This window comes from Thalassophryne amazonica, chromosome 5 (genome assembly GCF_902500255.1).
Source record: "Thalassophryne amazonica chromosome 5, fThaAma1.1, whole genome shotgun sequence".
Lineage (NCBI taxonomy): Eukaryota > Metazoa > Chordata > Actinopteri > Batrachoidiformes > Batrachoididae > Thalassophryne > Thalassophryne amazonica.
The window spans coordinates 73204509-73217350 of record NC_047107.1 but is presented as its reverse complement, the minus strand read 5'-3'; the positions used below and the strand labels follow the sequence as shown (position 1 = coordinate 73217350).

The following is a 12842-nucleotide window of genomic DNA, read 5'->3' as shown; positions in this document are numbered from 1 at the left end:
GGTGAGATCGTCGTCTCGGGAGCCATCTCATCAGCAGCGGATGCTGAGAAACGTCCAGGTTTGATGCACGGTCTGTGAAAGAGGAGGGGGTGAGGTCTCACGCTCGTCAGCACACTTCCTGAGGTACGTTGGATTTTGTGACTAACAGTTATACAGTCAGTAAATGTGGTGTCCCTCACACCTTATTGTATTGAGCTGTATGTTAGTCATGTATCAGCTTCCACTGCGGTGGAGTTTTGTGAACGGGATGTTCCATGCCTGCAGGTTGGAAGCTGATCAGCAATCAAGCCAGGAAGTGTTTGCTGTTTGTACACCTTTAAGTGTTCTGTGTGTAGAGTGTGGACTCACATAATGGTTCCTTCTTTCACAGACTCGGTTGTTGCGGCCACCTGGGGGGTGTCGGCGGGGTCCCTGGGTCCGAAACAGCTTCTGGCTCCGGACCGTTAGCGCTGCTGGGAGCGCACCACGCCAGACCGCACCTTTTTGTATTATCACTGTTATGTATTAAATTCAGTTAGCCTTTGTACCGTGCTCTGCTTATTTCATACTGGGTCCTTCAAACGCTGGTCGGTTCTCCGAGCTGCGTCCGACACATAACAGTAGTCTCTGGCCCAACATCACGGACCCAGCGGTAGCAGAGACGGTAACGCGCCGGGAAGGCGGCAGCAGACGTTCAGTGGTTATCCGGATCAGTTGCGGGGCTCTCCGCCCGGAAGGTGCGTGTTTGAAACCCATTACTGGATACTAATTTGTGCTCTCTTGCAGCCGTGTTCCTGTGTTGTGCCTTATCCGTGGGTCGTGGTGGAGTGTGACTGGCGACGGCTTCGCGTCACACTCCGACCGGATAAGAGGTGTAAACGGGAGCTGCAAGAGTGCGTTTGTAATGGGTTCACGCGCACGGCGGAGCTCTGTTAGCACGGGTCGCTGGGCTTCCTGTGTTACAGTCATAGCCCCGTTTCCCCGGAGAAAGGTAACTACTGCGTCTGTTGTATCAGCTCCGGCGTTATTTAGTTGAGCACATTTTGGTTGTGTGTTGCACTCAGCTGCGCACACAAAAGCAGCTCGTTTGTTTTTTTCTGTCGCCCAAGGGGTTTTTTCATTTTTAGCACTCTGGTTCCCCCTTGTGGTGACTGAATCACATTACCGTCAAGCTCTTGAGTAGGAACAGGTGTGTTCCATTTGGTTGAGCTTGACGGTATAACTCACTGATTTGTTTTGTGTTAGTTCATTTTGCGTGGGTGTTTTTTGAGTTGGTTTTCGTGTGGGCTTTTCTTTTTTGTTGTCCACTATTTGTCTGGGGGTGTGACCCTGTAGCCTTTGCTAACCAAGAACAAAAACAAAAAAAAAAACAAAAGAAAAACGGGGACCCAAACAACTGTGTGTTGGTCTGTTTTTTTTTTTCTTTTCTTTTGTTTCTTTTTGTTTCACATCCCCAGGGTTAGATGGAGCGGTCCCCTGGGGGGTGATGGGGTGGTATTTGGGTTGTTTTTTTTCTCGTTTTTTGTTGTGCCCTCTCTTCTCCTCTGACTCCAGCCGGGTGTGCCGTAGTGTCGGCATTGCTGGAGGGGTGCAGTTAGGTTGTGCTGGGCGTTTCCCAGGTGGCCTCTGCACCCGGGAGGGGGGGGGGGGTTTGGGGTTTTTTTTTTGTTTTCCCTCCCCCAGTTTCCGCCCTCAGGGTTTGACTGTGGTGTCCTCTGGGGGGGAAAAGGCGTTGGGTCCATCTAGCCGTGGACGGCCGGGGCTGGGTCCATTGGTCGTGAGGGGAGGCGTCTCCTGGGGTTGACGAGTGGTCCTCTGGGGGGCGCTGGTAGTCCCCGTGGGTGACGGTGGATCCCAGAGGGACCTCGGCCGTGGTTATTACTCCTGGAGCTGGCGGGTGGCCCTCTGGGGGGTGTTGGTCCCTGCGTGTCGTTTGGGGGGGAGGAGGGGGGGTATTTTGGCATTTTTGTTTGTGAGTTTACATGTGGGTTGTTTTTCTTTTCTCCCCTTCCCTGGGGTTTGATGGGACGGTCCCCTGGGGCGGGGGGGATGTTTTGGTTGTTTTGTTTTCTGACTAATCACACATGTTTGGTTAAAGGCTGACCGCACAGGTGTAGGAACTCCTGGCCACACCTGTGCTGAGACTGTCAAACAAGGGCAAAGATGCAGCCAGTTCAACCAGTCTGTTGGAGGACGAACGCAGACGCGGTTTCCAGCCATGGTCCCTGGAGGGGGGGTGTTTCTCCTGGGCCAGGTGTGTGTGGTCGCCGGGAGGCTTCCCGTGAGGGTGGGGTACTGTTATATGGCTGGGGGGGCCTGGCTGCCGGTTTGTTTGTCTGTTTGTTTTCCTCCCAGGTGGCGTGCATTTGGGACTGAGTGGCTGTGTTGCTGAGGCTGTCAGGACCTCACCCTGATCACCTGCGACTCGTCAGGACTCACAGCTGAGGTGCATCTGGATGGATTGGAGCATGTTGGCATTTAAGACTGGAGTGCACAGTGTGTATTTGCCAGAGACTCGACCTTGTGACCAGACGGGTGAGATCGTCGTCTCGGGAGCCATGTCATCAGCAGCGGATGCTGAGAAACGTCCAGGTTTGATGCACGGTCTGTGAAAGAGGAGGGGGTGAGGTCTCACGCTCGTCAGCACACTTCCTGAGGTACGTTGGATTTTGTGACTAACAGTTATACAGTCAGTAAATGTGGTGTCCCTCACACCTTATTGTATTGAGCTGTATGTTAGTCATGTATCAGCTTCCACTGCGGTGGAGTTTTGTGAACGGGATGTTCCATGCCTGCAGGTTGGAAGCTGATCAGCAATCAAGCCAGGAAGTGTTTGCTGTTTGTACACCTTTAAGTGTTCTGTGTGTAGAGTGTGGACTCACATAATGGTTCCTTCTTTCACAGACTCGGTTGTTGCGGCCACCTGGGGGGTGTCGGCGGGGTCCCTGGGTCCGAAACAGCTTCTGGCTCCGGACCGTTAGCGCTGCTGGGAGCGCACCACGCCAGACCGCACCTTTTTGTATTATCACTGTTATGTATTAAATTCAGTTAGCCTTTGTACCGTGCTCTGCTTATTTCATACTGGGTCCTTCAAACGCTGGTCGGTTCTCCGAGCTGCGTCCGACACATAACATAAGTAGTTGAATCATTTCTGCCTGCTCTAAGACATGAAGTGTCTGAGATTACACACACCCTCAATGGGCAGAGTTTGGTGACGTAAGTCCCCCTTTAAAGTTAGAAGAGTCTGCTCTGCTCCCGCGGCTTCTACCCTTCTCTCTGCTCCCGCTCTTCCTCTTCTGCAACTTTTTCCTCTCTCTTTTGCTTAACGCTTAATTCTATTTTGGGCCAAGAGCCATTGCTAAGCTAAGCTACCACGTGGCATTCATTCATTCTACCTTTGGGACAAACTCAAAGTTTAACCTGACGCTTTTAAGGTGTGTCAAGCTTTTGAATTTTTAAGAGAACTTCCGAGCTGAGCTCTTCAAATTAAGAGCGAATTTACAGAAAAAGCAACTTTTCCTTTTTCATTCAATTTCAACGCTCTTATTAAAGTTTTAGTTTTTTTTTGTTTAAAGTCACAAAGACTTTAATTTGGCTCCAACCATTTTTGAAAGCTACTAAGAACCCTTTTTCAACAAACACCTTCCACCACTGGGTCACTGCAAGCTGACAACTTTGCTGATTCCACACCTGACTGCAGCAGCTGGTGAAACCAGCCGACACCAGCCCTGGGATCACACCAGGGACACCTCTGAGTGAACCCCTCCGATCCAGGTGAGCTCACGCTGCCCGATATTGACGACGGACGGACGGAATCAGCCCTCCAACAGCAGCTAATCGACCCAGGTCAGGCTCCATGAAGGTTTGTTGTCAATGGGTACAGGTGGCTCCTCATATCCTTTTTCTTTAAAGACATTCTTGTAATATTCCATTTCATAATTGGATTCAAAATTCATCACTAAATTTAAATCAGATTAATTTAAAGTTTTAAGCTTCACCTCTTCCTTCCAACATCTCATGAGTGAGTAAGAAAATTGTTTCCCTGAATGAACGTATTTTTCATCACTGTCTATAAAATGCCAGTCAAATGTTCATTTCTTGTATAAATTGTAAATAAATTGTAAATATTTTCTGCTGTGGTTTATTTTGGGTACAGAAGCAAACTCGGTCAACCGTATTGAAGAATTCCTGATTTTCAGATCAGAGATTGATTAAACCAAATCGAGACTAATTAATTAATTTGAGACTGATAAATTAATGTTTAAATTATGGTACTTATGCCATATAAAAAAAGAATAAGTGGTGCCCCATTAATGCTTAAATAATAAGTATTAAACCCTAAATCAATTATTTTGGTGACCCGTTATTTTGGGGCCTAATCCAATCTAATTCAATTTAATTACTTATTCACTACAACTAAATGCTACATATCAAGGGTCCCCGTAGTGAGGCCTGAATATATGTAAAGTGTCTCCACTCAAATCATCAATAATCACTACTTTCTATATTTTATCAGTGCTCCGTGAGCGCGATTCAGTAAGTTATTAATAAATTTATTCCAAGAAATGTATTAATATTTGTTACATTTTTATTGGTGCCCGCATGTGAGGCTTTATTATTAATATTCACTACATTATTGGTGCTCTGTGTGGAGGCTTAAAACTGCTACAAGCGCTTTGCTAAACTGCCAGCCAACTCTGAAGAGCAAAGCAGACAAGTAAATTTACATCTAGAATCACTTGATTAACCTTGTAAAGCTGCATTTTCTTAAACATAAACATTTTTTAAGTAATATAACTATTTCTCAGAGCTGTTTGAATCGAAAATCAATTCTGAATCGAATCATCACCCCAAGAATCAGAATCGAATTGAATCATGAGTTGTACGATTCACATCCCTATAATTTATACACAGCAGTTTTTTCTAAAGAATTTATTTTTTTAACCTCAACATTAATTTCTGATTACTGTACATTTTGAAGTTAAAAAGGTTTCTTACATTAAAAACTTGCAATTAATAAAGTTTTAAGTAAAAAAAAAATGTTTTTATTTTATTTAAATCTGATGTTCATGTGTAAATTAAAACCATAACTTGTCCGTTGCTGTTTCAGATGAGATGGATCTTGATTAACATGATAATGAACACTGGACATTTATTTTTAGACAAATAAAATAGCATTAAAAGCAATGTGTGCATTTTTAAGTCTGGAAAAAGTATACCGTAAATAAATAGAGTTATTTTAAACACAACAGGAGCTGATGTAACAATGACTCCAGTGTGTCTGAAAGATTAATGTGTTTTCTACAGTCCCATTGGTTATTTGACAGCAATGCAGTCATGTGACATAAACCTCATGACAAAATCCTTTTTCAATTTACTCATTTCAACATTTAATTACATCTTCGTTCACTATGTGATTGCTTTTAATGTTGTAATCCGGACAGAGTAATTGCTAAAATATGAATCTGACTATTCTAGTGATTGCGAATGCTTTGAAATTGTGCACAATAGGGGCAGGGCTTCTTCTATCTGTGCAAGTTTCTTACTGACAGATCTTTGACTTTCTAGACATGTTTAATGATTCATTCATGTAATGTTAAAATGTAAAAGGAAACAGCTTTTTCAAATAAAATTATGGAGCCTGCCTAGGGACATGGTGGTTAAATTATTTTATTTTGGCCCAGATTATTGCGTTCCCTCGCAACATTATTGCATTCCCTCGTAATAACCTAATATCATATTAAAGCTCAAGCCTATCACAGCACACAGTGAGTGGAATTAGGTGGGGGGAGACTGAACGCATATGCGGGCGCACACACTCGCACACACATGCACACACACACACAGAGAGAGAGAGAGAGAGAGAGAGAGTGCAACAGGATTCATGAGAGAATGGGATACAGTGAGATGCAGGAGTCAGTTGCTACAATGTGCACAGCTGTAAGACTCCACATTAAATATAGTTCATTTATACAACAGTGATAGTGAGTGGAGTGAGCACACCTGTTAGTGTGCTTTATGAACATTTATGTTTTCTTTTCTTTTTTTACCGTCCCCTCGTGAATCCTGTTATGCGTGCATGCATATGCATTCAGTCTCCCCCCACCTGATTCCATTCACTGTGCTCTGATAGGCATGAGCTTTAATATGATATTAGGTTATTGCGCGGGAACGCAATAATCTGGGGTAAAAAAATTAACCACCATGTCCCTCAGCGGGCTCATTTACGAGGGAACGCAATAATCTGGGCCAAAAAAAAATTAAGCACCATGTCCTTAGGCGGGCTCCATATAAAATAGTTGCTCTTTAAAGATCCTTTGTTTTTGTTGAACCATAACACCAGGTGTGAGTTTTCAGAGACGACATTCAAACGAAGACTCAGACTGAGGCGAATTGGATGTTACATCCGCTTAATTCGGTCATGTGACTTTGATGCGGAGACGCGTCAGATGATTCCTGAGGGTTAAGGAAGATAATTTTAGAAATTTTCATTTTTTGCATTTGAAATGGCATAAAACAATTAAATGTGTGAAATACCAAGTGTTCCAATACTTTTGGAGGCCACAGTACACTAACAAATGAAATGAAGATGACCAGAAAACACTATCTTGGGATCATATTGTCTGCAATGAAATAGAAGTCAAAGTAAATCTAAGATTCACTGTGGGGTTGTTTTGTTAATTAGCATTTTCTGTACTGTCTCAACTCTTTCTGATTTGGGGTTGTAGGAAGTGTGCAACATAATCGCTGTTCCCTGCTTTTAACCAGTCAGTTGCATTTGTGCAGCTGTCTGTGCCCGATCAATTTATTTAAAATCTTAGATTTTCTGAGGAAATTGGCGTTCATGTGGAATTTACAAGTAAACAAAGAAAAAAAGTGCCTTACCACCAAATCAGGATCCTGCATGAGGCTGAGGATAATCTCATAGAGTAAAGGCCGAAGGTCAGATTTGAATTTGACAGAGATCCACTGTCCTATTAGCCAGATAACTCTTCGGCGAATCAACTTGTACCTGAAAAGGACAGTAAGGTGGTGGGGGCAGGAGAAACAGATGAAGACCAAATTTAGAAAAAAAAAAAGAAATCCATTATAATGGGAAAAGTTGAATGGGAAAATTAATATGAACAGAAGAAAGATGAATAAAAACAACTATCATTCACAGGTGTTAAAGGTTGTATTTCCTAAAATAAAATAACCAATAAGAAAACCCTACAGCTGATTCATGCAGACGGATAACATGTTCTTACTGACATAAGTGTCTTTTTAAATTGAGATTATTACAGTAGCTATGAATCTCCCACAACTGTGACTAGCATAAAGAAGTATCCATTCAACCTAAATAAAAACAGCAAACTGAGCTGTGTGTGAGCCTTGTACAAATGAAAACTAATCATCATAAAAGTATTGGGGAGCAGTGGCCTATTCAACTGGCAGGCCAGAACCGGCCCTTTAATAAGTTTGGACCGGCCCGCGGCCCATTTACCCATAAATACAACCCCTGGCAAAAATTATGGAATCACCGGCCTCGGAGGATGTTCATTCAGTTGTTTAATTTTGTAGAAAAAAAGCAGATCACAGACATGACACAAAACTAAAACTAAAACTTTAAGAAACACTATAAGAAATCAAGAAAAAAAGATTGTGGTAGTCAGTAACGGTTACTTTTTTAGACCAAGCAGAGGAAAAAAATATGGACTCACTCAATTCTGAGGAATAAATTATGGAATCACCCTGTAAATTTTCATCCCCAAAACTAACACCTGCATCAAATCACAATAATGGGATTATTAACCATCAGATGACAAGGTAAAAACTCTTAAATTATTCTAAAGTCAGTTTTAAGCAGTTTTAGGCAGGAATGAGGCATTAATCCGTGACGCTTTGAAAAGACAGACGGTCAATGAACGCAACAGGTAGCAGCCGTGTAGCTGTGGTGCTGTGATCACTTCCTCCACCTTTTCTGATGAAATAATGCTGAATATATGTGGAAATGATTGTTGTATAAAAGCTTCAGATATCTGTCACTAAGATAGATGATGACTGGAGTGCAGTCTGAAGCAGAAACGAGGTGATAATCGGTGAACCGTGGCTGATGACGCATGCGCAGTGAAGGCAGGGCTGCCAGAGTTTTAGGGGGACCATTCAGTCCGCGACACAGTCTAGTCAATGCAAGTGGCTTTACTCCAATAAGAGTTGATTTTACACTATGTTGAGTTGATTTAGCCCTGTGGCAGAGTATATTTTACTCTATTTAGACTAGGACCAAATGTTATCCCAGCAGAGTAAATTTTATTTAGTAAAATTTCCTGTGTAATACATAATATTTCACAGACTGAAAGTTGCAATTCTCCGCTCTGCATTGGCTGGTCTTGCAATTTATATTTCAAAGCAACTTGTGCTGGGTCTTGGAGAATGAGCCAAATTACCAAATCATCCCCTCAATCTGAAAGAGCACATTCTTGGGGGGGTTATAACCTTCACACTACTTGGATCTACACTGATTGCACTTCGTGGGATAGTCAGAATTGCAAGGAGTAGTACAGCTCGGCTAAGGTAAGGGTTCTAAAACTATCAGGCAAGAAGGATGCACACATTCAGCTCCTCCTTAGAGTTTTCATATGTTCAGTGGTGATAAGAAGCAGTTTACCATACATTTCTTTGTGCCACAAAGAACATTAATTAGCTTGTTAGTGTCTGCTCACTAATCTGGTGTTCGGATTGTAAATAAGCTGTCCAGCAATTAATTTTGTTTGTTGACGCAAGAAGCAGTAGCACAATATTACAAAAGTAAATGCAACTTGCATGTTTTCTTCCTCTTCATGACACATTTGTTGATACAACCAACATTCCTGTGAAACATATAGTCTGGAAAACACAGTACCACAGACATCTGCCACCAACTGAACACGTGGGCTTGTTACAGGCACTAATTTTGTCATATGTATGATGGAACTGGTAACTGGTAAGTTCCAAAGATCTCTAACATTCAATGTAGAAACAGTATTTTAGATCAAACTTAACTAGGAAAACTCCAAACATGACACTGGCATTCCTTATTATCCTTGTTAATCTATCAGTGACTGAAGTACTGACTAGTGACAGCTACACCCTGATCCGTGACTATCCTCTGTGTTAAGTCCACAATTATTTGAACATTGTCAATATTTTAGTTTTATATTTCAAGCATATTACTGTATTTTCCAGACTGTATGTCATACTGGAGTATTTGTCACATATGGGAAAAAAACTGCGTAATGGAGGAGGGGGACATAAAACTTACATCCATCTATTAGTAACATTTTTTGGTGGTATCGCTTCGTGGAAAAAGAAGGCCACCATGAAAAAACTTGTATTCATCTCCTTGGAAATTACATGGGCATGGAGTTGTAACTGCACTTTTGATAAAGGAGAGTTCCCCCTAATTACAACCTACGCTCTATTTTTAGATGCTGTGAGGGTCATGTTTTCAATCGGCACAAAAATCAATTTAATCAGCACATTGCTTATTTATAATGCAAACCCCACATTTGCAAACAGAAGCTAATGGGCTAATTCAGTGTTTCTCATTTCTGGTCCTCGGGACCCCAACATACTGCACATTTTCGATTTGTCCCTAAATTAATCAGAACAGATCAGCTGAGTCAGCTGTGCTCCACCGCTTAGTTAATTGTTGATTGGCTGAGCACACCTGACTCAGCTGATCTGCACTGATTCATTTAGGGAAAAATCGAAAATGTGCAGTACTTTGGGTTCTGAGGATCAGGATTGACAAAAGTACTTGGAGTGAACTGCCTCCTGTCAACACTGGAGAAAAAAAAATGGTAATAACACAAATAATGAGCTCATATTTGGATTACAAACAGCTTTAATTTCAAGGTAATTACGTCAGAAGTGAGTAAAGTATGACGGAATTACAACACTGTGTGATTCCGGTTTTTAAAAGGCCAAAAGTAAATTAATAGCTGGTATGAGGAGTCTCGTCCGGGTGGGAGACCTGAATCATACTTTCTTTCATGAAGGATGACTATCGTCTGCTGCTGACGAGAGCTTGAAAGGCTCTGTACTGCAATAACAAAGATCTATGAGGTCCACAAAACTGGAAATAGCCAGATCTCAGAAGGTGTAAGCACCTACTTTTAGCTGACTAATACAGTAGTTTAGTGTATTTAGACAATGGCAGTTGCTGTAGTGAACCAGCTCCTTCTGATGGTGTACAATATCACTCCTGCCAATGACTGTAATATGAGGCTGAGATTTGGGGCATTCTGTGGGTGGTCTGTCTGTTTCCTCTGTGTACAGTCAGAGTGATAAATGTTATCTCCTGAAACAACTGCAGTGTCTACAGAAATGCCAAGATTGTGAATTCTGATCACAGACTTGTAGCTTCCCTAAGGATTCAGCTGAACTGCTGCAGACTGCTGGCTGCTCAGAGTACCAGACCAACTCTGGCTAGACTTCAAAATTAGGCTGTTTCACAGTAGCACAGCAGTTTTCACAGAATCTGGGTTGAGGACTTGCAAACAGCCCCTGGTGAGGGAAGGTTTGCTGATGCTGATGTTGTGGACAATGCTGTAATCTTTTTGTAATCAATGGATGTCCTGATTGCAGAACCCAAGAAGCTGACAGAGGAGTCTGGATTTGTGATCATGTTAGATTAAGACCAAGATCCAGGCCTTCAAGGACTTCATCATCAGAAATGTACAAGTTTGTGGCAAGATTGTCAAACTTACTGAGAGATTCATCTATCTCAACAGTCTATGGGACCTGGCCTTTGAGACAAAGAAACATCTCAAAAGAGCTTAGGCAGTCATGCCTTTTTCTGCTCAGAGGTGTTTGGAGATGCAGACAGCTTTGCAAGAGAACAAAGGGCCAAGTCTTTGTGGTCCTTGTACTTACATGATTGTGAGAACTGAATGCTAACCAGTGGTTTAAGGTGATGCCTGGATGGCTTTAGTACAAGATCTCTCAAGAGGATCTTTGTATACAGCCCCCTTTCACACCAGGCCTCCTTCAAGCTGCATATGCTGCATATCTTATAACGCAGGAATGTCTGCATCAGTTGCGCGCAGCAGGGGGGCAGAGAAGCATGAGGAGGTAAGAGCGCAACCAGGAGTTGCAGCCAGATTGTGTGCACACTGATTTCTCTTCTCGTTTATATTTCTTCTTGTGCAGCGCTGCAGGGTTGCGCTCTGATTTCTGTTGTAGTTCATCATTCTTCCTGTGGTGGTGGAGCTGCAGCTAGCGTTCGCGCACACGCCGTCCATGAGTGGACGGGGAGATCTGGACATGTCCTGTCTCTGGCAATCAGACTGTGAGTAGGACTTATGGACTTTACGTTGTGTCAGCCTTCAGCTCCGCGGAAACAAAGCTGATTGTGCTCCTGCAAAGCCCCCCTGCTGCGAACAAATACACAGCGATCAAGGATCGTGTCGGCACTCAGCAGCTACACGGAAATGCGGAAACGTTTAATGCTTAGCATCCGTTTCGCCCTTTGCGTCCCTCACGGTGTTGTGGCATTCGGCTGCATCAACTCGGCACTAGGTTGCATCAACTTCACATGGTCATGACGCCGCATGACGCAACTTGAGGCAGACCCGGTGTGAAAGGGGCTTACCACTTGAATTATCATGTCAAAGGAATGGTGACTAAGGGAGACTCAGATGAGACATTCTATCTCTATTGTGGGGGAACAAAAGCAACATTATGGCAGTATGACGTGCTTCTTTGAGCAGACACCACCTAGCAGGTATCTCAGTACTCAGAGCACCAGCAAGTGGAAAAGGCCAAGGGGACACTTATGTATGGGCCGGCTGTCTATGTGGTTGCCTATTAGGATCGCGGGTGGTTCTGTAGTGTAGCGGATGCAGCAACACACAGCATCCATGCATTTTCTGTGATCTGACCTCAGCAGGTCGAGGGTTGAATTCAATTGATATAGTACTGAGTGTTCTGCAAGTGCCTAGTGAAAGAGAATGCTCAGGGGGGACAGGGCTTTTTCTATTGTTGCTCCCAAACTGTGGAATAGCTTGCCTCTAGGTGTTAGGAAGGCACCCTCAATGGTCATTTTTAAAGTTAATTTAAAAATCTTTTTTTCCTTGGCTTTTAACACCAACGAGGCTTAGTTTGATCATTTTTAATTGCATTTTAGTGGTACCTTTTATTATTATTTGATTGTATTTTAAGTAAGGATTAAACAATGAGAAGCCGTGCATTATACGGTTTGAATGCACGACGCGGAGGCTAAAACACCACGGCGCAAAGTCAGGGAGGGCGGGGCCATTTTGTCAAGCAACTTCTGGTTTACCACTGCATCTGATGATTAGCTACATGGGAACACAGTATCAATCAATCAATCAATTTTATTTATATAGCGCCAAATCACAACAAACAGTTGCCCCAAGGAGCTTTATATTGTAAGGCAAGGCCATACAATAATTACGTAAAAACCTCAATGGTCAAAACGACCCCCTGTGAGCAAGCACTTGGCGACAGTGGGAAGGAAAAACTCCCTTTAACAGGAAGAAACCTCCAGCAGAACCAGGCTCAGGGAGGGGCAGTCTTCTGCTGGGACTGGTTGGGGCTGAGGGAGAGAACCAGGAAAAAGACATGCTGTGGAGGGAAGCAGAGATCAATCACTAATGATTAAATGCAGAGTGGTGCATACAGAGCAAAAACAGAAAGAAACACTCAGTGCATCATGGGAACCCCCCAGCAGTCTAAGTCTATAGCAGCATAACTAAGGGATGGTTCAGGGTCACCTGATCCAGCCCTAACTATAAGCTTTAGCAAAAAGGAAAGTTTTAAGCCTAATCTTAAAGTAGAGAGGGTGTCTGTCTCCCTGATCCGAATTGGGAGCTGGTTCC

General features: G+C 43.2%; 1 protein-coding gene across 1 annotated transcript in view; it reads right to left on the bottom strand.

The window, feature by feature from the left end:
- ipo11 (importin 11) overlaps positions 1–12842 on the bottom strand; it is a 457504-nt gene that overhangs the window by 284821 nt on the left and 159841 nt on the right. Inside the window, exon 16 of the mRNA XM_034170535.1 lies at positions 6865–6991. Coding sequence (XP_034026426.1) covers positions 6865–6991 — 127 coding nt within the window. The remainder of the gene's footprint in view (positions 1–6864; positions 6992–12842) is intronic.